This window comes from Clavispora lusitaniae (genome assembly GCF_014636115.1).
Source record: "Clavispora lusitaniae strain FDAARGOS_655 chromosome Unknown tig00000003_pilon, whole genome shotgun sequence".
Taxonomy (NCBI): domain Eukaryota; kingdom Fungi; phylum Ascomycota; class Pichiomycetes; order Serinales; family Metschnikowiaceae; genus Clavispora; species Clavispora lusitaniae.
In genome coordinates, this window is record NW_027093975.1 from 1,595,062 (window position 1) to 1,617,501 (window position 22,440).

The 22,440-nt window shown below is 44.2% G+C and overlaps 11 protein-coding genes across 11 annotated transcripts; 6 read left to right on the top strand and 5 right to left on the bottom strand. All coding sequences in view use genetic code 12, as the record gives it.

Annotated features, from left to right (window-relative positions):
• Positions 1-394: 394 nt before the first annotated feature.
• Positions 395-1,975, bottom strand: ARO8 (bifunctional 2-aminoadipate transaminase/aromatic-amino-acid:2-oxoglutarate transaminase; the record flags this gene model as incomplete). The annotated part of the gene is made up of 1 exon (XM_002619578.2): positions 395-1,975. The coding sequence occupies one exon, from the start codon at positions 1,973-1,975 to the stop codon at positions 395-397; it is 1,581 nt and encodes a 526-aa protein (XP_002619624.2).
• A 554-nt stretch (positions 1,976-2,529) lies between these two features.
• Positions 2,530-4,224, bottom strand: CDH1 (Cdh1p; the record flags this gene model as incomplete). The annotated part of the gene is made up of 1 exon (XM_002619579.2): positions 2,530-4,224. The coding sequence occupies one exon, from the start codon at positions 4,222-4,224 to the stop codon at positions 2,530-2,532; it is 1,695 nt and encodes a 564-aa protein (XP_002619625.2).
• Positions 4,225-5,517: 1,293 nt separating this feature from the next.
• Positions 5,518-6,231, top strand: FOB63_000739 (uncharacterized protein; the record flags this gene model as incomplete). Its single annotated transcript, XM_002619580.2, has 1 exon — positions 5,518-6,231. One exon carries the CDS (start codon positions 5,518-5,520, stop codon positions 6,229-6,231), a length of 714 nt encoding a protein of 237 aa, XP_002619626.2.
• An 823-nt stretch (positions 6,232-7,054) lies between these two features.
• On the top strand, positions 7,055-8,254 carry FOB63_000740 (cystathionine beta-lyase; the record flags this gene model as incomplete). The annotated part of the gene is made up of 1 exon (XM_002619582.2): positions 7,055-8,254. The coding sequence occupies one exon, from the start codon at positions 7,055-7,057 to the stop codon at positions 8,252-8,254; it is 1,200 nt and encodes a 399-aa protein (XP_002619628.1).
• An 848-nt stretch (positions 8,255-9,102) lies between these two features.
• On the top strand, positions 9,103-10,926 carry RFA1 (replication factor A subunit protein; the record flags this gene model as incomplete). Its single annotated transcript, XM_002619583.2, has 1 exon — positions 9,103-10,926. One exon carries the CDS (start codon positions 9,103-9,105, stop codon positions 10,924-10,926), a length of 1,824 nt encoding a protein of 607 aa, XP_002619629.2.
• Positions 10,927-11,028: 102 nt separating this feature from the next.
• On the bottom strand, positions 11,029-14,211 carry PDR6 (Pdr6p; the record flags this gene model as incomplete). The annotated part of the gene is made up of 2 exons (XM_002619584.2): positions 11,029-14,061; positions 14,188-14,211. The coding sequence occupies 2 exons, from the start codon at positions 14,209-14,211 to the stop codon at positions 11,029-11,031; spliced, it is 3,057 nt and encodes a 1,018-aa protein (XP_002619630.2).
• A 466-nt stretch (positions 14,212-14,677) lies between these two features.
• On the top strand, positions 14,678-16,855 carry FOB63_000743 (aminopeptidase P; the record flags this gene model as incomplete). The annotated part of the gene is made up of 1 exon (XM_002619585.2): positions 14,678-16,855. The coding sequence occupies one exon, from the start codon at positions 14,678-14,680 to the stop codon at positions 16,853-16,855; it is 2,178 nt and encodes a 725-aa protein (XP_002619631.2).
• Positions 16,856-17,380: 525 nt separating this feature from the next.
• ISA1 (Fe-binding Fe/S cluster assembly protein) lies at positions 17,381-18,181 on the top strand (the record flags this gene model as incomplete). Its single annotated transcript, XM_002619586.2, has 1 exon — positions 17,381-18,181. One exon carries the CDS (start codon positions 17,381-17,383, stop codon positions 18,179-18,181), a length of 801 nt encoding a protein of 266 aa, XP_002619632.2.
• Positions 18,182-18,728: 547 nt separating this feature from the next.
• Positions 18,729-20,294, top strand: SOD6 (Sod6p; the record flags this gene model as incomplete). Its single annotated transcript, XM_002619587.2, has 1 exon — positions 18,729-20,294. One exon carries the CDS (start codon positions 18,729-18,731, stop codon positions 20,292-20,294), a length of 1,566 nt encoding a protein of 521 aa, XP_002619633.2.
• A 46-nt stretch (positions 20,295-20,340) lies between these two features.
• On the bottom strand, positions 20,341-20,883 carry FOB63_000746 (uncharacterized protein; the record flags this gene model as incomplete). Its single annotated transcript, XM_002619588.2, has 1 exon — positions 20,341-20,883. One exon carries the CDS (start codon positions 20,881-20,883, stop codon positions 20,341-20,343), a length of 543 nt encoding a protein of 180 aa, XP_002619634.2.
• A 369-nt stretch (positions 20,884-21,252) lies between these two features.
• Positions 21,253-21,867, bottom strand: FOB63_000747 (uncharacterized protein; the record flags this gene model as incomplete). The annotated part of the gene is made up of 1 exon (XM_002619589.1): positions 21,253-21,867. The coding sequence occupies one exon, from the start codon at positions 21,865-21,867 to the stop codon at positions 21,253-21,255; it is 615 nt and encodes a 204-aa protein (XP_002619635.1).
• Positions 21,868-22,440: the final 573 nt, after the last annotated feature.

Here is a 22,440-nt window from a genome sequence, read left to right on the forward strand (position 1 = left end):
TTATTTATGCTTAGAGAATAGCATTCTATGGAGCGATGTTCAGCTGCAGAGTTAGTACAAGACACGTTGAAAATATAACAATAGAAGGAAACACACCTCTATGCCCGAGCCAGGGTAGCTTTATAATATGCATAGTCTGTCAATTGGAACAGTATCGTTTAACGTCTGTGATAATCACCTTTCGCGATTGTTACTTGCATGAAGTAGAAGCGACTTTACAGAGATGAAGGATGCATATAGGTAACTTAAGCCAGACAGCTTGAAACTGAGACCAGAAATGTTCATGGCCAATAGAAGAAGAAAGAAAATTACAAAGATTCATGAAGCATGAAAATACGGCAGTTGGCGAATAGTTTATTCATTTTCTACTTCGGAATAGATCAACACCAGGAGATCAGTTCAAGCCAAACTCCAACTTGATTGCCTTTCCGAACTTTTCCAAACCAGTTTTCAAGTCATCCAAAGGAACGGCCGCATAGGTGCCTCTAAAGAAAATACTATGCTTATGCTCTTCATTTTCTGGAACTGGAGGCTGAGGAGGGTTTGTTACGCCATTTGCCTTAAACCACGACCCAGGAACCATCAAACAGCCCATTTCCAATGCCTTCTCATAAACAGCCTCTTCTACTTTCAAAGGATCTTCACCAAACTCTTTGAACTTAGGGTGCTTTGAAGCATCAATGTGCACAACGAAAAACATACCCGCCACAGGTGGAACAATCTGAACAACTTCCTGTGGGAAATGCTCATACATAGCATCGATAGCAACGTCTCTCTTGTGGGTGTATTCCCCTCTTAAGCCAATCAACCAATCAAGGTAACCTTTTTGTCCCCATTTTTGGAACAATCCATTCAACAACGACTGAGCAAAACCAGAAGGACATTGGATCGACACCTCGTGCAATCTCACAAATCTCTCCAACAAGCTGTTTTGCGCTACAATCCACCCAAGTCTAGAGCCGGGGGCAAGCGTCTTCGATACAGAGTCTAAACGGATAACTCTACCGTCGACATCCAAGGAGAGGTAGGAAGTCACCATAGCTTTGATGAACTCCTCGTGGCTGTGCACGTGCTTAGCCTTTCTCTCATCCTGGTTTCTTGTGTAAGGTTCCATTTGCAAAAAGTAGTATGGTTCGTCCTCCACAATGATAAAATCGTGCTTCTGGGCCAATTTGTAGACGGCTTTTCTTCTTTCCGCATCAATGCAAGAGCCAGTAGGGTTCTGGCCCGTGCAAATTGTGTATAACATCTTGGGCTTTTGTCCCACCCAGTTGTCCAATAACTTTTCCAAAGCTTCCGGAATAATACCGCCATTGTCCATCTGAACTGGAACGGGAATCACTCCTTGCGCCTCAGCCGTTTCCAAGGCAGACGAAAAGGTGTGTTCTTCCACCAAGATAGCGTCTCCACGAGTGACAAATGTTCTCAAACAGGCATCCCACGACTGGGTGTTTCCAATAGAACAGATAAGTCCCCAATCTTCGTAAGGAGGCTTGTGAATTTGCTCCGTATGCTCCTTTAAGAAATTGATGAGCTCTGGCTGACCCTCGGTATGACCGTACTGCAAGGATCTCGACAATTCAATCATCCCAGGATCGTTTTTGGTCTTGTCTTTGAACACTTCCACAACAGTCTTATCTTCGTCGGTGACCTTGGCTCCAATTCCGTTAGGGAAAGGTGCGCTAGGCGTGTCGGCAGAAATCTTGTCGAATGGGAAGTAATCGGAAAGCGGCAATCCACCTCCCAAGTAGGTCATATTAGGCTGAGAAAAGTAGGTAAAGAGACTCTTCAATGGAGAAGATTTTCTGGACTTGGCTTCCTCACTCAAGAGGTGGGACAAATCTTTGGCTAATGGCTTTGGCATGATCAATAAATAGAGTGAGTGAAAGAAGTTGTTTCTAGGAAACAAAAATTTAAAAGGAAAAGAATTGTAGGCTAGGAAAGTCGTAGGTGCGACTGTATGCCTTTTATGCATAAAAACGAGTATGAGTAACCCACCGATTCCGGCACAAATATCTGTTGAAGCAGCTGTGGTTTACATATGCCGCCCCGTCTGTTTTAGGAAGTATGCGCTCCTTTTCACCCTAGTGCCGTAGTTGATGTTGGAGCTGGAGTGTTGATGCCACTCAGTATTTAAGTGGCTTTTTGACAAATGCTTTGGCTTTCTCCGCTTTTCCCCGCGTCCTCTCGGAGATGAGTAAAATGCCGTTTGACGCGGAATTCGCATAAGATAAGCGTATCTACACTCCCGGGCTTATTTGGCTTCTTTGTATGTATATAGGGTAGAGTACTGTATTGAACTTTGCACTTTGACACATCGATGCCGTTCACACTTCATTTGCACACACACGATCGAACTTGGCCAATTCTTTCATTAGCGGGGATGAACCTTTTGTGATCGGTAAACTGACCGACATCTCGACAGGCTGTTTTGGGCGAAATTTATATGGCATCTACAATTGAGTGCCTCGACTACATCTTTACACAATACGTATCTCTTGTTATTTCCCAATAGTGTTATTATCCTGCTCACCGCAACTGTGAGAATGCCTCTAGCAAGACTGAGGACGGCGGCTCGTCGTTTCTGTTCTTTTCGAAAACATTCCAAAATCGTAGCGTCTCATCGCCTGCACCCGTGACTATCGTCTCTCCGTCAGGCGACAATGACAAGTACAATACTCGGTACGTGTGTCCTGTCAATTGCGCCACTTGCTGCATCGACGGATACTTCCACACTATGATTTGGTTGCGCGAGTATCCATGAGTGGATACGAGCTCGTTGGAGTTTTTCGACCAAATGAGGTTACACACCTGCGAACCTGTTTCCACATTGTTTATGCGTGTGCCCGTGAGGGTGTTCCATACCTTTATAGTCTTATCAGCTGTACCACCTCCCGACGCCAATATTCCACGCTGATGAGGTGACCATGCTAGAGCCTTAACGGCCGCACTGTGTTCGGAGAATTTATGGAGCGGTTTCGTATCGAGCCCGTCCCACACGAAGATATTGTTGTCGTTACCGCCGCTCGCGAGTTTGTTTTCCTCGACGTTCCATTTGAGGCCGCATATCTCCTGCTTATGACTATCAAAGCTGTTGATATAGTGGCTCTGTACACGTACGTCACGGTTATAGATGGTACGATCACGCGAACCGCTTGAAAGAATATGCTCATTCCAGGCCAATGCACTCACCCGTAGCTTATGACCCGTCATGGTACGCACGCACTTGATTTTTGTGGCATCCCAAATCTCCACCAAGCCCTTCAGCGTGCCCACAGCTAGATGGGTACCCGAGGCTATCCAGCTGAGCGACGTCACTTTATCTTTGTTCTCGAGCACACAGAGCCGTTCTACAGACTGTGTCAGACCATCCCACAAATAAACCGAGTCGCCCAAACCCACTGCCAAAACGTCCTGCAGACCCCAATCCACCAAATTGAGATAGAAATCGTCCGAGAGCTCGGGAGCGTCCAAAACACGATAAGGCACTTTGGAAATACTGCGGGTCTTTTTCTGAGGGCTGAGCAAAAACCGCTGCAGATCCAGGCGCACGGGTGAAAGCGAGAAAAGCTCGTGCAGCAAGTCTCGAGATACCGGCCGCAGCTTGGTCGGCAGCTGATATGTAAAGAGATTAGCGCTCTGTCGTGGTGTTCCGCTTCCGCCCGCCCCGCCCGCGGGTTGCGGTGGTGTGGTGCGGCCGGACGCAATAGTAACAGGAAGCGAGTTGGCCGAACGGATGTTATTTGCTGAAGTGCTGGGAACTTCGCTCAGATTGGTTCTATCGGGCGACACGGCTTTTGGTCGAGCCAACTCTGCCGCAGCCATCGGCACATTGTCGCCGAAAAGCTCTGCCTTCAACACACTAGAGAAGGTGCGGTTGGCCTCTGCTTCTTTGCGGAGCTCGATCTCGTTGCCGCTGCGCTCGTCGCGCTCTGGAGCTCCCAGGCGGGCTGACCGAAGTTCAGGCATAACGTCCTGCGCCGATAAACTGAATGCGGCCTGCAAATCCACGCCTGTGCGATTGGGAATATGTCGGTCGCTGAACAACGAGCGGCCATTCAACCGGCGCCGTGGTGATACCGAGGGATAAGACTGGGCTTCGCCGAGCTTGGGCGGCGAGAGGTTTCGTGTTGAGCGTGAGGGCGAACGCGGCGTTTCTGTCGCAGGCGGGTACTTTGGGGCCCGGTGACTGGGCGTCGGCGACCCTTGTCGGCTGGCGTCCATAGTGGATACTGCGAATTATGTAGCGTTTGAACGAGGAAAGTCGATAGATAAACCCGGTGAGGTGTTGCTTAATAGCGTTTGATGGATGGAAGTGGAAGGTAGATTGATGGCAGACCTGATGATCCGTTTTTTTGGGTAGCCTTGAAGATCGGTTATTTGTGTGGATCGTATGAATACGCGTGAGATAGATTGTTTTCTATGATCTGATCTGCGCCGTTTTTCTGTTCGAATGCCTCCTCTCTGCCTTGTTTTGAGAGCCCGATGTCTGTTCGTCAATTCAGTCTCTGTATTTGCGATCTTTAAGGTTAACTCAACTAGATCCCCTATACGAATATGATGCAATGGGAGCGCTCTGCGCTTGTTTCGTAAAGATGCTCAAGCGGTCTGAATATCTCTTCAAGGTCTGCGCTTAAGAGGGTTTGTGGTTTACTTGAGGTGAGAGTAGCGACTGCAGACAGTCTCCCGTTCCAGCTCCATAATTAGATTTGTTCAGAATAGACTTCACTTTACTCAAACCATATTTTCGTTTGCGGTAACATTTCCAGGTACATGGTAAACACTGTACTTTTGCCTGAAAAGTAATAACTGCATTTTCTTATGTGCTTTTCCAAAAGTACAAGTGTACAAGTCGTGCCAAAACCCAATCAGTGGGCAACATGGGGCCTCGAGCTCATGTCATAATAACGCTGTCGAATACATCACTGAAGCTCAAAGTATACTCTTAAATCAAATCGAAGAATAGCAGAAGAAAAGAGATCGGAGGAATGAAAATGGGAATGGAGTTGTCATGTATTCAATAGATACAAGAACAAGAACAGTTACGCAAAAAGTGCCCGCACTTCTTCAAAAGCTCTAGAGAAGTATTCTTTCCGTATCTGTATTAATCGTTAAAACTCTACCGTATGTTTTCATATTCAAACTCAACTCTATCGATTGCGAAAATTTCCTCTTTCTAGTCTCACTTACTGTCCGCGCCTTCAAACTGTCTTTTTCACGCCAAACACACCCATTTTGGGATTTTTTCTTACGGTCTTTATTATGACGCTATTCCGAACATCTTCTTCTGTGTCATGGGCCGATACACATTTCTTCGTACTTGTCTTGTATTCTGTGTCTTGTAGGTGACCAGACCAGAGGTACGGGTGCAGACCTTGAGCCAATGAGCACTCCCCATTTTCAGGTTACGCACACGCAAAAAAAAGAGCCAGTACCGCTTAAGAACATTGAAGAAAAACATCTGAACCGGCTGTTTGCATTTCTCTCCTCGCTTGCCAGCAGTAGCCTTTTCACATCATGTTCCGTTACGTGCCTAAAAGATTGGGCAGCTATGCCCCCATGAAAATGTCCACCAGAACCAGCATAATCTCTGTCCACAGAGACACCAAAGAGGACAACCAACAGATGCCTTTTGAGTTCACGGCCGAGAACTTGAAGAGGGCCAAGGAGATCATTGCCAAGTATCCACCTCAGTACAAAAAGGGCGCATGCATGCCGTTGTTGGACTTGGGCCAGCGCCAGATTGGTTTCACCTCGATTTCTGTCATGAACTACGTTGCCAAGATGTTGGACATGCCTCCAATGAGAGTGTACGAAGTGGCCACTTTCTACACCATGTACATGAGACACCCTATGGGCAAGTACAATATCCAAGTCTGCACCACCACGCCCTGTCAATTGTGTGGCTCTGATGAAATCATGAAGGCAGTCACTGACTTTTTGAAGATCAAGCCGGGCCAGACCACTCCAGACAAGTTGTTCACACTTCAAGAGGTGGAGTGCTTGGGTGCGTGTGTCAATGCTCCAATGCTCGCTGTCGGTGACGACTACCATGAAGACTTGACCCCAGAAAAGACCATCGAGCTCTTGCAAAAGTTGAAGGACGGCAAGCCCGTGGAAAAGGCCGGGCCTGTTTCGGGCAGACACTCTTGCGAGCCTTTGAGCGGAAGAAAGGTGTTGAAGGCCGCAGAGCCAACCGACATCCGCAAGTTCACCAGAGCGGACTTGTAGGAGTATTTTTGCATGCGTATATTCTAATTAGACGAAAGCCAGGACATGAGTTTTGATAAAACAAGGTAGGACATGTGGGTAAGGTTCTGGAGGATGTTTTCCCCGCCTCAACATTTTACACACCTTGGTCGTATCTGGCATGCATACTTAGTAGCAAAGGCCAATGTGAAACATACTGCAAGAAGGTCTTATAAATACAATTATAGTCTTGACCGATATACTGCCAATTTCTTCCTGATTGCAGAATATCCCAGGAAGTGCAAATGTATTAATGACAATTTAGGAGAAGTACAATTAGCATTTCTGCTCAATTGTCTGAGTTCCCAATTATCTACTTGGTAAACAACACACCAATACAAGCAAAACATCCGAGGTAGAGGGCCAGAACGAAAAATCAACATACTTAAATATCAACGAGTCACAGTAGACGGCATTTTACTCATGAAGGCACAGTGTGGAAGTCTTGTCATATACAGATCTGAGGTAATCGCGCGTGCCATAAAAAAAGACTCAGTCTTGACAGGTCCCTCAAAACGAAGACAAATGCAAACAAATACCGTCTAATCGAAGCCTTGAGCAAATATCAGAAACTGAACCATTTGCATCGATACTACTTTGTTTCTTATTTTTTGAATCCAGGTATTCCCGTTATCGGCCCCTTCAACTGTGGATCTTATCGTTGTATGCACGTCGTGACTAATCGCAGACTCCACTCGGTCTTTTTCAACTACCGCAACTTCTTTTACTACCGTTATACCGCAGCGCAACACTAGAGCCATCTAATAACGCAAAATAGATCGCAAAAAAAAGAAAGCACAGCACCATGAGCAAAAAATACAGTATTGAAACCGAGTTGGTGTGGACAAAGTCTGGCGACCAGCACAACGCCAGTGTTCCCCCATTATACCAATCTGCCACTTTCAAGCAAGACTCGCTCTCCAACATGGGCGAATACGACTACACACGTTCGGGAAACCCAACACGCACGTTTTTGCAGAACCACATGGCCAAGATCATGAAGGCCACGCAGACCTTTGCCGTGACGTCCGGAATGGGATGTCTCGATGTCATTGTCAGATTACTTCGGCCTGGTGACGAAGTGATTGCTGGTGACGACTTGTACGGTGGAACCCACCGCTTGTTGACGTATATGCACAAGAAAGGAGACTTGACTGTGAACCATTATGACACAACCAACACGGAATTGCTCAAATCCAAAATCACTCCGCGCACCAAGATGATCTTTTTGGAGTCTCCTACGAATCCGTTGATCAAGGTGTGTGACGTCAGAGCTATTACAGAGCACGCTCATGCTGTCAACCCGGATCTTATTGTTGTCTTTGACAATACTATGATGACCCCTTTGTTGATGACCCCGCTCGACTTGGGTGTGGATATTCACTATGAATCAGCCACCAAGTATTTGAACGGACATCATGACATCATGGCAGGTATCATTGCTACGCGTGACCCGGCTTTGGCTGAGCGTATCTATTTTGTGATCAACTCGACCGGTTGCGGCTTGAGCCCCTTTGACCTGTGGTTGTTGAGTCGTGGATTGCGTACCCTTGCCGTTCGTGTCGAACGCCAACAACAGAATTGTGTGAAGATTGCAGAATTTTTACACCAGGCCGGGTTCAAAGTTCGGTATCCTGGACTTCGTTCACACCCGCAGTATGCATTGCACCAAAGCCAGTGTACTGGTGCAGGTGCTGTGTTGAGTTTTGAGACAGGTTCTATTGAGATATCAGAGAAAATCGTCGAGGCGACGGAGATTTTTGGCATTGCCGTGTCTTTTGGCTGCGTCAATTCCTTGATTTCAATGCCTTGCAAGATGTCTCATGCTTCGATCGACGCCAAGACTCGTGAAGAACGTGACTTCCCAGAAGATTTGATTCGTTTGTGCATTGGAATTGAAAATGTCGATGACTTGATCAATGACTTGGCCCGTGCACTTACAAAAAGTGGCGCGGTGCGTATAAACGAAAGGGACGAGTTGTATAACGCCCAACCAAAGTTGTAACGACGTCAACTAATGTGGTGGAATGAGGTTAGAGCAATGCAGTTTTTGCATTTCATTTCAGTGATTCCGGCAAATCCAAACACAAAGCTGACGTGGCACGCAGGTATCAATTAGAGTTAGTCATTGTTACACCCATTTCCAGTTAGGAGAGTGCTGTCTGAGACCAGCTTAATTCTATTTAAATTCAGTTCTTCAACAGTTCAAGAAACAAAAGGCTCTTCCAACAAGAAGCCATTCAGTCCCAAATACAATGAGTTTATTCGATTTCAAAGTTAAATGTAGATAAAACATTATGTTAATACAAAAAGTGTCATTCATACTGTTTGAGTCAATTGAACAAATTTGGAGTAATAAGAATGCCATAATGTTTCAGACGTACTCAATCCGTAACCACTTGTTCAGTTTACTCTCTATTCCAAGCACACTCTCAGATATTTTTATGCGCTCGCTCTCAAGGATCTATATCATGAAGATGGTAACAAATACGTTCCATTGCAGCAAAGACAAGACCAATCATTTCCAATTACTGTATGATAACCTAATGATAGAGAATAACGAAGTATGTTCTTAAAATTCTAAATGAAGGCAAATCACCAAATGCGGAGCTCATTCTCGCACTCCAATAATGGAATTGTCATTTGTTACATATGTGAAAGCCTTTGTCACATAAAATTGAACATCATCTAGGTGAAACCATCTTCTCTCTTGAGAGAGGCTTTTTTTTCCCGTCCATACCATTTACATATCTTGTAGCATATCCTGTCTATACATAGTCTATACACCTGTCCTACACACATAATACGCGCACACATCCGACGCGTAACTTTCTCATAGAAACCACATTCATCATGGCAGACCAATACGGAGTGGTTCCAGGAACCTTGAAAGAAGCACTTTCTCGAAGCACGTGTCACTTGTGGCACGGAAAAGGCCTTCGTGTACAAGTGACCAATTCGAAAGTCATCAACGAGTCTTCTGCTACGGAAAGAAGATATAGATGTGTCTTGAGCGACGGCCGCTATTCAGTGCAAGGCTTGATTGACTCCCGCTGCAACGCGTACTTGGAAGCGAACGGCTTCACGCGTTACTCGATCATCACCATCAACCAGTACACCATTGCCAAGACGATGAAGCGTATTCTTCTCATTGCCGATCTTACGGTGGACGTTCCCAAGGCTGAGAGAATCGCGTCTGATGTCACCAGTCTCGACCAGTATTTCGACCAGAACCCAGCAGAAGACATTGCTACTGGAGTGGTGTCGAATGGAACCCCACAGCAAACAACGCCGCAGCCTCAGGCACCAGCAGCGCAAAGCAAGCGCCTGGCAGCTCCTGAGCGGCCCGTAAACCCAATCGAGTCATTGTCTCCATACCAGAACAACTGGACAATCAAGGGTCGCGTGTCGTACAAAAGTGACGTGAGAACGTGGTCCAATGCCAAAGGAGAGGGAAAGTTATTCAACGTCAACTTCTTGGATGAAAGCGATGAGATTAGGGCTACCGCATTCAACGACATGGCCGATAAGTTCTACAACTTGTTGCAAGAGGGTAAAGTGTACTACGTGACCAAAGCAAGAATTCAACAAGCCAAACCCAAATTCTCCCACTTGAGCCATCCTTATGAGTTGTCTTTAGATAAGGACACCGAAATCACCGAATGTTTCGACACATCCGACGTGCCTAAGATCAATATGAACTTTACAAAATTGAACCAGATCCAGTCCGCTGAAAAGGATACAATTATTGACGTGATTGGTGTGATACAGAATGTCAATGATGTGTTCCAAATTACTGCAAAATCTACTGGAAAGCCTTTCGACAGAAGAAACATCACCATTGTTGATGACTCCAATTTTGCTATTGACTTGGGCTTGTGGAATGCAACTGCAGTTGATTTCAACATCCCAGTTGGTTCAGTGATTGCAGTCAAAGGTGCAAAAGTTCAGGATTTCGGTGGTCGCTCGTTGAGTTTAACACCATCTGGAAGTCTTTTAAGCAACCCAGACATTCCAGAGGCTTATCAGTTGAAAGGTTGGTATGACAGCAAAGGCTCGAATGAAAACTTCCAGAGTTTGAAAACGGAAACAGGACTGTCTACAGACTCCTTGAAGGACAGGAAGACTATTGCGCTTGCTGAACAGTTAGATTTGGGAACAAAGGAAAAACCAGATTACTTCTCCATCAAGGCTACCATCAACTACTTTAAGACTGACAACTTTTGTTACCCTGCTTGTAACAATGAAGTCAACACCAACGGAAGAGGCCCATCTCCATGTAACAGAAAGGTTATCCAGGAGAGCGATGGTTCATGGAGATGTGAAAGATGTAACTTGACTTTTGCTGAACCTCACTACAGGTACATCTTGAATTGTTCTATTATGGATCACACTGGTCAAATATGGGCCACTTTCTTTGATGAAGAAGGAAAGAAGTTGTTCAACAAAACTGCAGGTGAGTTGATGGCTTTGAAAGAAATGGAAGAGGGTGAGAACCATGAGTTCATGGAGCTCGTGAGTTCAGTTACAATGAAAGAATTTAATTTCCGTTTAAGAGCCAGACAAGAGAGCTTTAACGGTAACATGAGAGTAAGGTATAATGTGGTTTCTATTGCGGACGTGGACTTTAATGCAGAGAGTCAGCATTTGGCCAAGCAATTGGAATCTGTTCTTTAAGACATATACAGGGTGGTTTGTATTGATTTTAATTATTATGTTTTGAGTATATTTACATCTTCCACAAAATTACCTTTTATGGAGCTTTTGTAGACCAGCCTATTAATAGCTTTGTGTGTTGTATTCAACCAAACCATTGACTGTCAACCATAGTGACTTAAGAACTTCATTTGCTGTTCTTCTTCCACGAGTAATCATTAGTTTATGTACAAAAAGATCCAAATCCTTTTCCGACATTCTAGGCGTTATAATATCTGGAATTTCACGCAATGTTTGCTGAAACCATTCTTTGAAAGGAATGGGAAATTTTCCTACCAAGCCTCGGAAGACTGAGTAGTAATATTCGAGATTAGATCTTGGAGCTTTTAAAAATGAGGTTACCAAGCTGAAAGTAACATGTTTGCCTAATTTTTGATTGCAAAACAACTGCAAGATTCGGTCCTGATCCTCTTTACTTCCTCGTTTCATATTCAAGATGTTGCACCAAAACTTCAGGACAGATTTAATGATGAAAGCTTCATTAGCCTCTAGACCCCCGATAGCAAATCCAATAACAGTAGTGGTAAAGATTTCGGAGTGTATAACGAGTGATGGCTTAACTTCTATCATCTTTGAGAACACATTGATTGCACTTTTAATCATATCTGGATCCGTTTTCAAAAACGCCAACTTTAGCGTGAACAACCTATTCATTAATTCTTCAACTATCGTGGGGGTCAACTCGCGATAGTTCACACTGATAACACATTCTATCAATTCGAAGACATAGGGCACACCGTTTGCATTTGTGATACTCTCCATTACGGATATTGCGTATCGAGCAATAGTTTCAACGCCGAAATCGAATGGCCCTCCTAACTTTTCGCCTAGGCCAACACGGAAGACCATGGTGCATTTTTCAATAATGATTGTTTTTTGGGCCAAGAATGGATACCGCAAAGAGTAGTTTTCCACAATCGAAAGGATTAACTGCTTAGTATTAAGGGGATCCTTTAGCCAATACGACTTATACGCTTCTTGTTGCTCTTCCAGAAGCTCGTCTATATCTTCATCTGTCAATGAGCTACCCTTTCCCACATTAACAAGACATGAAAGAAGGGACACTAGATAATCTTCTTCAACATCATTCAAGGAAGTACTTTTGGCGTCCATCATCAGCGATCCAGCCTCAGCTATAGTCGAGATCATGCCATTGATTATTCTGGAATGTTCTTCAACGTTGTCCACTCTTCTGGCTATAGAACTATACGCACTGAACATCCGCAGTCTGATGAGACTATCAATGGAAGGGTTTCGGAGCATTTCAATGACAATGATTTCAAGGTTGGGTAGAAAGCCTACCAAATTATGGCTGCAGGCTTCACATAGTTTGGTTGCAGTTTTCGATGCTAATAATGAAAGATTAGAAAAGTCGCTCATTAAGAAGGGGAAGAGCAAGTCGAAAACTTGACCCAAGAACACGCTTCCTTCTGGTCTTTTGAAAAAAAATTCGTTCAGGGCCAAGTATTGTATAAATGTCGAATAAAACCTTTGGTTCATGAAATTATCGAGAGGAAGCTGCTTGAAAGTGGCAATTATGCCAGATTCAAAAATGGATAGGGAAAACGGTGCAAGGGCCTCCATCTGTGATTCGTAATAAGCCGTGTCCTCGTTGATGTTGAACAATAAATACAACGTAGCTTCAATATCAACTATCAGCATTGAGTTATTTTGGCATGATTTCGTTGTTTCAATCAACGAAGAAGTCAATGTACTGTAAAATTCCGTCTTTAAAAGAGAGTAGGCGACTAAAAAAAAGTCCGCTACACTACTCCGGTAAGAGTTAAATTCTGCTCTGATAGACTCGAATGTCTCTGCTTCAGACATGCGAAGCTTCGCCCAATAAACCTTCGCCACTTCATTAAAAATGCGTTTCCGTTCATTCTCAAACTGCTGCTCGAAACTCGGATCCGATTTTACTGCAAAAAGCTCAACTAGTAGATCAGCAGAGTCCTCATAAGCGGAAGCAAATTCTTCCCAAAACACTAACATGCGCTCGCTTATGAAGTCTTCAATGTACGGAGTGCCAGGTACAGCAGTTAGGCGGTATGCTATGGAAAGTATTCTTTGAGTAGAAGAGTCGAGGATGGATTTCGAAAGACGGATAACATTCAACTGCAAAATTGTAATCACCAAATCAACGAAGCTGTTAACCTCTTCTTGGTATTCTTCTCGTCTATCAGTAAAGATAACTTTATCCATGAACTGAACACCCCATTTGTCATGCTCAAATATCAAAGAGTACAATTTCAGTTTAATTTCAATACTAAGAAGCAGAGGATTCACTTCAAGTAACTCCAAGAAAATATTAAGAACCATCTGGCATTCTGAAAGGGAGTCTTGATTTTCAGGATCGACGTTGCTTTCCAAATAAAGAAAAAGAAACTCAACGAAGATTGATATCAGATCCGCATCATAACGAGCATCTCCGTTTATATTCGGAAGATACGACATCCACGAGTTCAAAGTCTCCAATGCTGATACACTCAATGTTCTTTGTAAGCGATCGAGTTGTTTCAAGTAATTAAGATATTCAAAAAGGACGACCATAAACGGGAATATTTCGGTATGGATACGCATATGAAGAGCAGTTTTCGAGGAAGCGAGTTTAAGCACGTCTCCAACTAGAATAGAAAGGAAGAGAAGAACAAGTGCTATCGTCATTGGAGGTACCTCTGGCAAGTACGAACGCATTGAAGCCGAATCTGCACCTTCAGGCATACCTAAAGCACGAAGAAGAACCAGCACAGGATTTGGAATGACAGACTGTTCCTTCAAGTACATTAACGACAAATTAGACATTAGTTTCCGCATGATGAACAAGTTGGGCTGAAGCAGAGACAGATCCTGAGCTAAACGACTGATATGGAGATGTATTAGCTGGAGAATAGCTTGAGAGGCTTCAGATGTAAGGTCTGGTGCTTGTATCACCACAGCTAAAGTCAATGCACCAAAGTATTGGCAGTTCCTGGAAGGATGCTGGAGTAAATATGACGCGAGGTTATATCCCTGTGGAGATTTCTGGAGAGCCTGCAACTCCAGTTGAAGCATATGGACCTCATTTGAGTCGCCACATGTGTATAGCTGCTCCACTTTCTGCGTAGTTAGTATTGTTGTTGTGTCCTAGCTTGAATACTCTCTCAGAAAACATTGCCCATTATTCGAAACGCAGTTTTCTGAGAGCCGAATCCAAACAGCTTTCGATTGAAGTTTCCAACATACCTGAGCCACATGCTCGAAGGACATTCTGATCCGAAGTCAAGTAATGAGACTACAGTATGGTCGCACTTTTGAAACGCCACAAAAAAAGGAGAATGTCCGGAGCAAAAATTCAAAAAAAAAAAAGAAACCACAAACGGTCAGGAAGCTTCAAGGCCAGCCGATGTCACCAAAAGTCAGAACAAAAGGCGTTGTTCAATGTAGATAAAGCTCTAGCAATAAAGTGAGCTCACTCAAAAAGTGCATGCCGGCACACAATTTCTAGGTGGATTGATGAGAATAGGAAGGCTAGCAACGATGTCAGCTAGAGGAGAAATGGCTTCACCAAAATACAATCATACCTTTTCATCACATGGCATAGAACTTTCTTGATTTTTTTTTGCCTATTTTCGTTTTCTATTTTCTCTGCTTGTAAACTCGTATCTACTGCTGTTCCCATCTCTGGCCATTGCTGGACCAGATATTGGGCTTACATAAGCGCGCGCACGAGTGAATGTCACTGGGAAACAAGTCCGTTCTTTCTTTCACTACATCTGCTTATTTACGGAAAGAACCCAAACCAATGAGAGTTGCCAACAGAAGAGTAAGCAGAGCTGACTGTGCCAACTGCACATGTTCGCCCGGCTTATTGTCTCGTACAAACAGACGGTCGTCCATCATGGCGAAAAGAATTAACTTGAAGAGAAACCTCTCTGGTTCCACTTCTCCCAACGGCTCCCGCAAGGGATCTGTGTTTACTCTTGATGCTGCGTCACTTTGCTTGCCTGAGAACAAGGAAGTCAACACATCCCAGCGTTTGGAAGCCTTGCGTTTGCAAATGGCACAGAATGACTTGGCCGTGTACATTATCCCCAGCGAAGACCAGCATCAGAGCGAGTACGTTTCGCCTCTGGACCAGAGAAGAAGCTTCATCTCGGGCTTCTCTGGAAGTGCCGGTGTCGCTATTGTCACACGTGACATCACATGTATGAATGATACCCCAGAAGGTTTAGCCGCTTTGTCCACGGACGGGCGCTATTTTAACCAAGCAGCTAATGAGTTGGATTTCAACTGGTCCTTGTTGAAACAAGGCGTGCCAAATGAGCCCTCATGGCAACTGTGGGCTGCGAAACAAGCTGTACAATTATCCTTAGATTCTGGCTCGTTGACAAAAATTGGTGTCGACCCAAAGTTGATCAGTTTCCTGCAATACGAAAAGATAAAAAGTGCCATACAGGCTGAACTTAGCAATTCACCAAAGGCTCGTGTTGAGCTTGTCGCAGTCAAGACGAATTTGGTGGACCAGATCTGGTCCAAATTTGAGGAGTTGCCTGAAAGTACCGACAGCATCATCAAAACATTGAGTGCCAAGTACACTGGCGAGGAGGTTCAGTCCAAAATTGCTAAAGTTGTGGAAATAATTGTCTCGAAAAAGGCCGATGGTCTAATCATCAGTGCTCTTGACGAGATTGCTTGGTTGTTGAACTTAAGAGGATCTGACATCGAATTCAACCCTGTTTTCTACAGTTATGCAATTGTGACTAGTGATAAGAGAGTGTTGCTTTTTGCTGACAATAGCAAATTCGACGCTAACGTTGCCCAGGAATTAAAAAAGAACAACGTGGAAGTGAAACCATACAAAGCTTTTTGGAACGACCTCGTTACGATATCGTTAGAACTCAAATTGGCCAACAAGAAAGTGTTGGTGAACACAGATTCTGCTTCATGGGAGATTATTCGCCAATTGCAATGCGCATATGAATCTGTTAGTCCATCTCCTATTGAAGATTTGAAGGCCATCAAAAACTCCGTTGAGTTGGAAGGCGCTCGTAAAGCCCATCTCAAGGATGGACGTGCATTGGTAAAGTTCTTTGCTTGGTTAGAGAATGAGATCGTTGGTAAGGCTGAACTTATTGATGAAGTGGAGGCCGACCAACAATTAACCCGTTTCAGACAAGAAGAGGAAGATTTTGTTGGCTTGTCTTTTGATACCATCAGTGCTACTGGGGCGAACGGTGCTGTTATTCATTATAAGCCTGTTAGGGGAGCATGTTCTACGATTGATCCTTCTAAGATCTATCTTAATGACTCGGGCTCCCAGTTCTTGGACGGTACTACCGACACTACTCGTACATTGCATTTTGGTACTCCTAAGCCAGAAGAAGTTAGAAACTACACTTTAGTTTTGAAAGGCAACATTGCTCTAGGTGACTTGAAGTTCCCAGAAAACACTACGGGAAGCCAGATTGATTCTATTGCCAGACAGTTTTTGTGGCAACATGGATTGGATTACGGACACGGTACATCGCATGGTATCGGAGCTTATCTCAATGTGCATGAAGGTCCCATCGGGATCGGCCCGAGACCAAGTGCCAGAAACCCATTGAAACCTGGTCATCTAATTTCTAATGAACCAGGTTACTACGAAGATGGAGAGTACGGTATTCGTATCGAGAACGTCATGTTTGTGAAGGACAGCGGGTTAAAGTACAATGGCAAGAACTTTTTTGAGTTTGAAACCATTACCCGAGTACCATTCTGCCGCCGCTTAATCGATGTGGCTTTGTTGAGTCCTGAGGAGAAGAAGTGGATCAACAATTACCATCGCACAATCTGGAATGAGTTGAGTCCTTCATTTGCTAAGCACTCTGTCGAGTTGGCCTGGTTGAAGAGAGAGACGTCTCCTTTATGATGAATTACTTTTGATGACCATGATTCTACTGTCCTTTACCCCAAGGTGGCCTACATATCAGATAATTAATGCTTTTTTTTAAACGAGTAGCCAAACTTTTTTTTCTCCGACTACATTTCTTGTTCTTGGGTTACGTAAGAAAAATAGTATTCGTTTAGTTGTATACATTCAATGCTTCAAGAGGGTTCCTGACTTCCCCACAGAACGGTCGGACCCGAGTGTTCGGAGCCGCGATCGGAGTGCAAATTGAGCCAATCATGCGTTTTATGTTTTTGATTATTTCCAGTGACGTACTGCACATCGGACTGCATCTATTGGTAAGCATTTTTTACAGTGACTATTTTTGACCTGGTATCATCTACTGTTCTTTTATACAAACCTATTCCGGAACTTGTCAATTGATTCTTTCTTTATCAGCAACCATCCAGAAAGTCGGTTTTATTTTTGACCCAAATCCTTCGAGACAAGTCTCTCTTCATTTTGCATTTCTTCCATAATAGCAACATACATTTTTACAGGTACACAATGCTAAGGAGCCGTTTCTTCCTGCCGACGAGCACTTTTGTCAGATATGCTTCTCAACAAGGGAACAAGAGATTCATGCAAACTATTCCAGGTACTTCCAAGGGCGTTAATGTCGATTTCGGTCGCCTCAACTACAAACTTGAACCTCAAATCTCCTCCGAGAAGCGCCCGCAAGGAAATAGAAGCTCCCGATGGGCTGCTCACGGATTGGCAACTCCAGCAATGCCCCGCGAAACACCCAAAAACAATACAGACGAGGTTATTACAATTGCCATGCCTCCTGCGCGGAAATCCAGAGCTTCTCGTTTCAAAAACGTAGAGAGCAAAGAACAAAAGACTGAACAAAAAGTAGCACAAGTTGCTCCAGAGCAAGTCCAAACAACTCCAGAACCGCCTGCAGCGTCAGCAGCGGAGGAGCAACCCAAGGTGGAACAGACCACTAAAGCTAAAAAGCCTAGGAGACAATTGCGTCCAAGAAAAGCATTGATCACATTATCACCAGGTGCAGTCGAACATCTTCGGGCTTTGCTCGATCAGCCAAACCCGCAGCTTATCCGAATCGGTGTCCGCAACAGAGGATGTTCGGGCTTGACTTACCATTTGGAGTATGTGGATAAGCCAGGTAAGTTTGACGAATTGGTCGAACAAGATGGCGTGCAAGTGCTTATTGATTCAAAAGCACTCTTCTCCATTGTCGGATCAGAGATGGACTGGATCGATGACAAGCTTCTGTCTCGATTCATTTTCAAGAACCCCAACTCAAAGGGCACCTGCGGCTGCGGTGAGTCTTTCATGGTATAGGGCACTATTTATTTATGCATTGGGAATACATTAGGTGAAAAGTGACTGTAGAGAAAATTAGTAAAAAGTATCATTTATTTGTAGGATGAAAGCAATCTGAGGAGGTGGCTCTTTGTAATGAGTCAGGAATCAGTGAGCTCTTTAGTTCAGTACGTGATAAGTCGCATAATGCTATATGTGAAACACAAGTTTGCATTCACATTCCAGTGTCTGGAAGCGATCGTAAATTGACATTGATCTGTACTTGGGCGGCCCTATTACATTACAATCATAGAAATTTAAGCATACCCTACCTTTTAAGAAATTGGCGTCGCCATAATACACCATTACTTGACTTGCCTAATCCCGTAATTATATAAAGCCAGGAGCTGTTGTTGTCAATTTGTAGTTTGTGTCTCTCATTTTAATTTGTCTCAGTTGGGTTCAGCTGGGCTCAGTTAGGCTTAAAGGTACCAAAATGCGTATCCTTTTTGATCATGTCCCTCTGCAGTATACCTTATCTGTGCGACAAGCCTTTTTGCACCCAAACTTTATTACTAGTTTTCCAATGAGAGTTTCTTCACTAGTTGCAATTGTATTGGCCATTGCGCCCATATCAGCTCTCCCCTCTGTTCCCACAACAGAAAATCCGACTGGAGTTTTTGCCGTTGCAGAATTTCCTCACAGTGGCCCCAACGCTGAAACTAAAGGTTATGTGATTATGACCAGCACCAATGGAGTCAGTGCCAATGTGCATGTGGATTTGGTAGATTTACCTCAAGAAGGAGGACCGTTCACATACCATATCCATGAATTTGTTGTGGGTTCAGATAATACTTGCGATGCTACAGGTCCTGTTTTCAATCCTTACTCATCTCTGGACGAATGCCCTGAAGAAGATCAGAATGAGTGTGCTGTGGGAAATTTGGCAGGCAAGCATGGAGCTTTAGAAGGCACGTGTTTTGAAACTGATTTTGTTGACCCGTTCCTTTCTTTGAATCCGACTTCCAGAAACTATGTTGTGGGTAGAGCTCTTGTGATTCACTATGCAGATGGACTGCCTTTGGCATGTGCCACCATTCTGGTTGCAGGTGAAGACCAGTTGGCTCGGATCAGAAAATACACAATTGAGAAAATCAACAGAGAGGACGAAGAAGAGGCCCGTTCCAGTGATCTGACTGGTGAGAAAAACCTGGAACCAGAACCGTCAAAAACGAACATCGAAAAATTTCAATCAGTAAAGAAAACGAATGAGCCCAAAACGACTGAACTGACGAAAGCAAAGCTTGAAATCAAAACGGAGACCACCACGCAAACAACAACTGAAACTACCACTGAAACTACCATTGAGAGTGCCAAAACTGAAACCATCACTGAAACCAACACAGAAACTGCAACGGAAACAACAACTGAAGTACAAGTGTCCGAAACCAAGATGGTGGTGACTGAAAAAGTGACAGAAACTGAGAAAGTGACAGAAACTGAAACAGCCAGCATTATAGAATCGAAGACAAACAGTGCAAGTACCATGACAATACATACTACGTCTTCAACAAAGGAAGTTGTTGAGAGTACGACTGAAAAGCAGACAGAGATCGTCACGAAACCAACAGAAAAAGCTTCATTCCAAGAGCCTAAAACATGGCCACAAAGCTCAGAAGTTGAGCAGTTTCCTGAAACCGGGGCAGAGCCCACTTCTACTTTAGTTTACCCCACAAAGTGGGAAGAGCCAAAGCAAAAGCCAACGCCGGATATAACTTCACACTTCAAAGCAGCACCTACTTCAGAAAAGATTGCGTCTTCAGTTTTGGAAACCGTGTCTAAACCTAGGAAAGAGGAGAATAATCCAGCACTAGCTGAGCCTACGCCGGAAAAAGTCACATCGACTGAGATAAGCACAGTGGCTTCTCCCAAATCAAAGGCTACCGAACCCAAATCTAAGGAAGCACTCGAAACTGCTCACAGCAAGAATTCGCATTTTCACAATGTACTGGAAAATGTCAACTCCACATGGTCGCAAACTTGGGGAAATGGGTCCTACAATAGCCCACACCAAGCACCCGGATCCGGAGGAAACGCTCTTGGAGCAAGCATCGCCGTTGCTGTTGGAGCAATGTTCGGGTACTTTGTTTGAACGGCCCACTACTGTACTGGCGAGTGTGTAGCCTTGCGTATAGTAACTATGTGATTTTTCTGCACTCGAAGTAGGTAGCGTCCATATTGTTGGGCAAGGAGCAGAAATATTCGAGGCGCTGCATCTGCTTGAATAACTCAATCAGATTATACCTCAACTTTAAGCATGTCTTGTTTCCCTGCTCATCGCTGGTGCATATGATACTTTCGTCAGCATATTTTTCTCCATCAATGATGAACAAGTTCTCTGGCCGCTGCGACACAAAACTGGCAACTGACTTGTTGGTTTCATTGTATGATTCAGCCGACAACACCTGTACGCGAGGAAGCGAGTCCTCGGATGAAATCTGATTCAATGTGTGGGCGATGTCCGACTCTGGTGCCGTTTCCATGCGCGTATGTGAGCGTTGCTCAATCTGAGGCGACTTTTGCTTATTCCATGTAAACCACGCCATATTATCAGTCTCTGAGATGAAATACAATGATGGGGTAGCGTGGAGAGCGGAGTAGGAACGATTTGATATCAGCAAACACACACCATGCAGGTCGGGCCTAGCTAAAGCAGGAGCCTGAAAGAAAATGGGAAACATCGTTATTATACGAGAGAATGGAGAAAGTGACGATAGGGAATGTTAGTTTTAGGCAATACGTAAAGGAGTGGAAAGGTTCAGTGTGAAATATGCGCATCTTGAGAATGAAAGCTGACATGAATTTGCCACATTCAATGGAAACGGAGATAGGCTATGCGAAATCCAAATATTCTAGAAGCGATTCGATAATTCCTTCTCGTGGTTTAAGATTGTACTCAGATGGCGAGCTATTGTTGAAATTATCATTGCCAAACTCAAAAATCCAGACATTGTGCTGGAAACCATTCTCATCTTTTCCCCGTGAGGTAGAATCTTGAGACAATAACTCACACCCTGGTCGTTATTTCTCTCCACATCCAGGAAAGAAATTTAAATACATAAGTTCATAGACTCGTTCAACAGCATCACGCATTGTTCATACTGAAGAAAGCCCAAGTAGGGGGCCTGCTGCTTTTTGAAAAGCCTGTTGATATTTCGACGGTCCGGTCCAGAACCAACCTCTGCGTAGAACAGCTTCACATCATCGACCCAATCATAAGAATAGTCATATTTTAGCGTTGGGGGCATCTGCCGATCCATATTAAGTATAGTGGATAGGATTTCTCGTTCAAGACGCGGACGAGTCTCGCGGACGAGATCGTCGTAGAAATAGACTGGCAGTCTTTCGTCTTTGGAATGGCATGTGCTGTTGAAGATAAATGCCACAGTGTTGGCAAGGCGAGTGGTCATATCCTGATGCGAAAGTGGCAGAAGCACCCCGAGAACTTTTTGCCGGCGAATATTGAAGTCTATGCGAGTGAAGCGGCGCCGTAATATAGTCGTATAATCATGGTTTTCCACAAGATGGCGAAGACGGAAAAGGCGGCGGTATGCAGCTAAGCTCATGGCCCTGGGACCAAGGGCGCCAAAGTACTCCGATGTGGGTAGCGAAGTGATAGCGTGAGATAGCGTTAGACGAGGTGTTATCGTGGTAGAAAGTGACATCTGGTAATTTAGACTTGTTCGTGTTCTTTACTTTGCAATGAAAATTGGTGCATGGAACTTAAGGTGTTGAGTTAATGCAGTTTTCTTTTTTTCGATAGTTTATAAAGAAGTAGTATCTAGCCTTTGGTTTTTCGGATTTGAAGATTATGTTATCGCTCCAGGTAATTTTCAGCCAAGTCCACAATGTAGTCTTCTGATGAGTTTACAATCATTGCGCGCGGACCTTAAACGTAGAGTACAACCTCAATAGATCGTGGGGATCAGAGAAAATAAAAGAAAAGAATAGAAAAGCGTTTTCCAATGAAAAGGAAATCATAGAGAAGATGACTGATTTCTCACGATGGAGTTTATTCCAATCTCAGCACGTTCTGCAGTTTATCTCTTCTGGTCTTGTGAAAAGATTATGTCGCATTGCGTAAAAACTGTAAACACTGCAACAAATATCCGCGCACTTTTTGCACCTTAACTTCTCTTCTCATTCCATGAAACTTATTCTCCGTGACGGCGAAGACTACTTTTCGGTATCGTATGATACAGTTTCGCAAAAGCCACCGGGAAGCAGCGTGTGCCTTC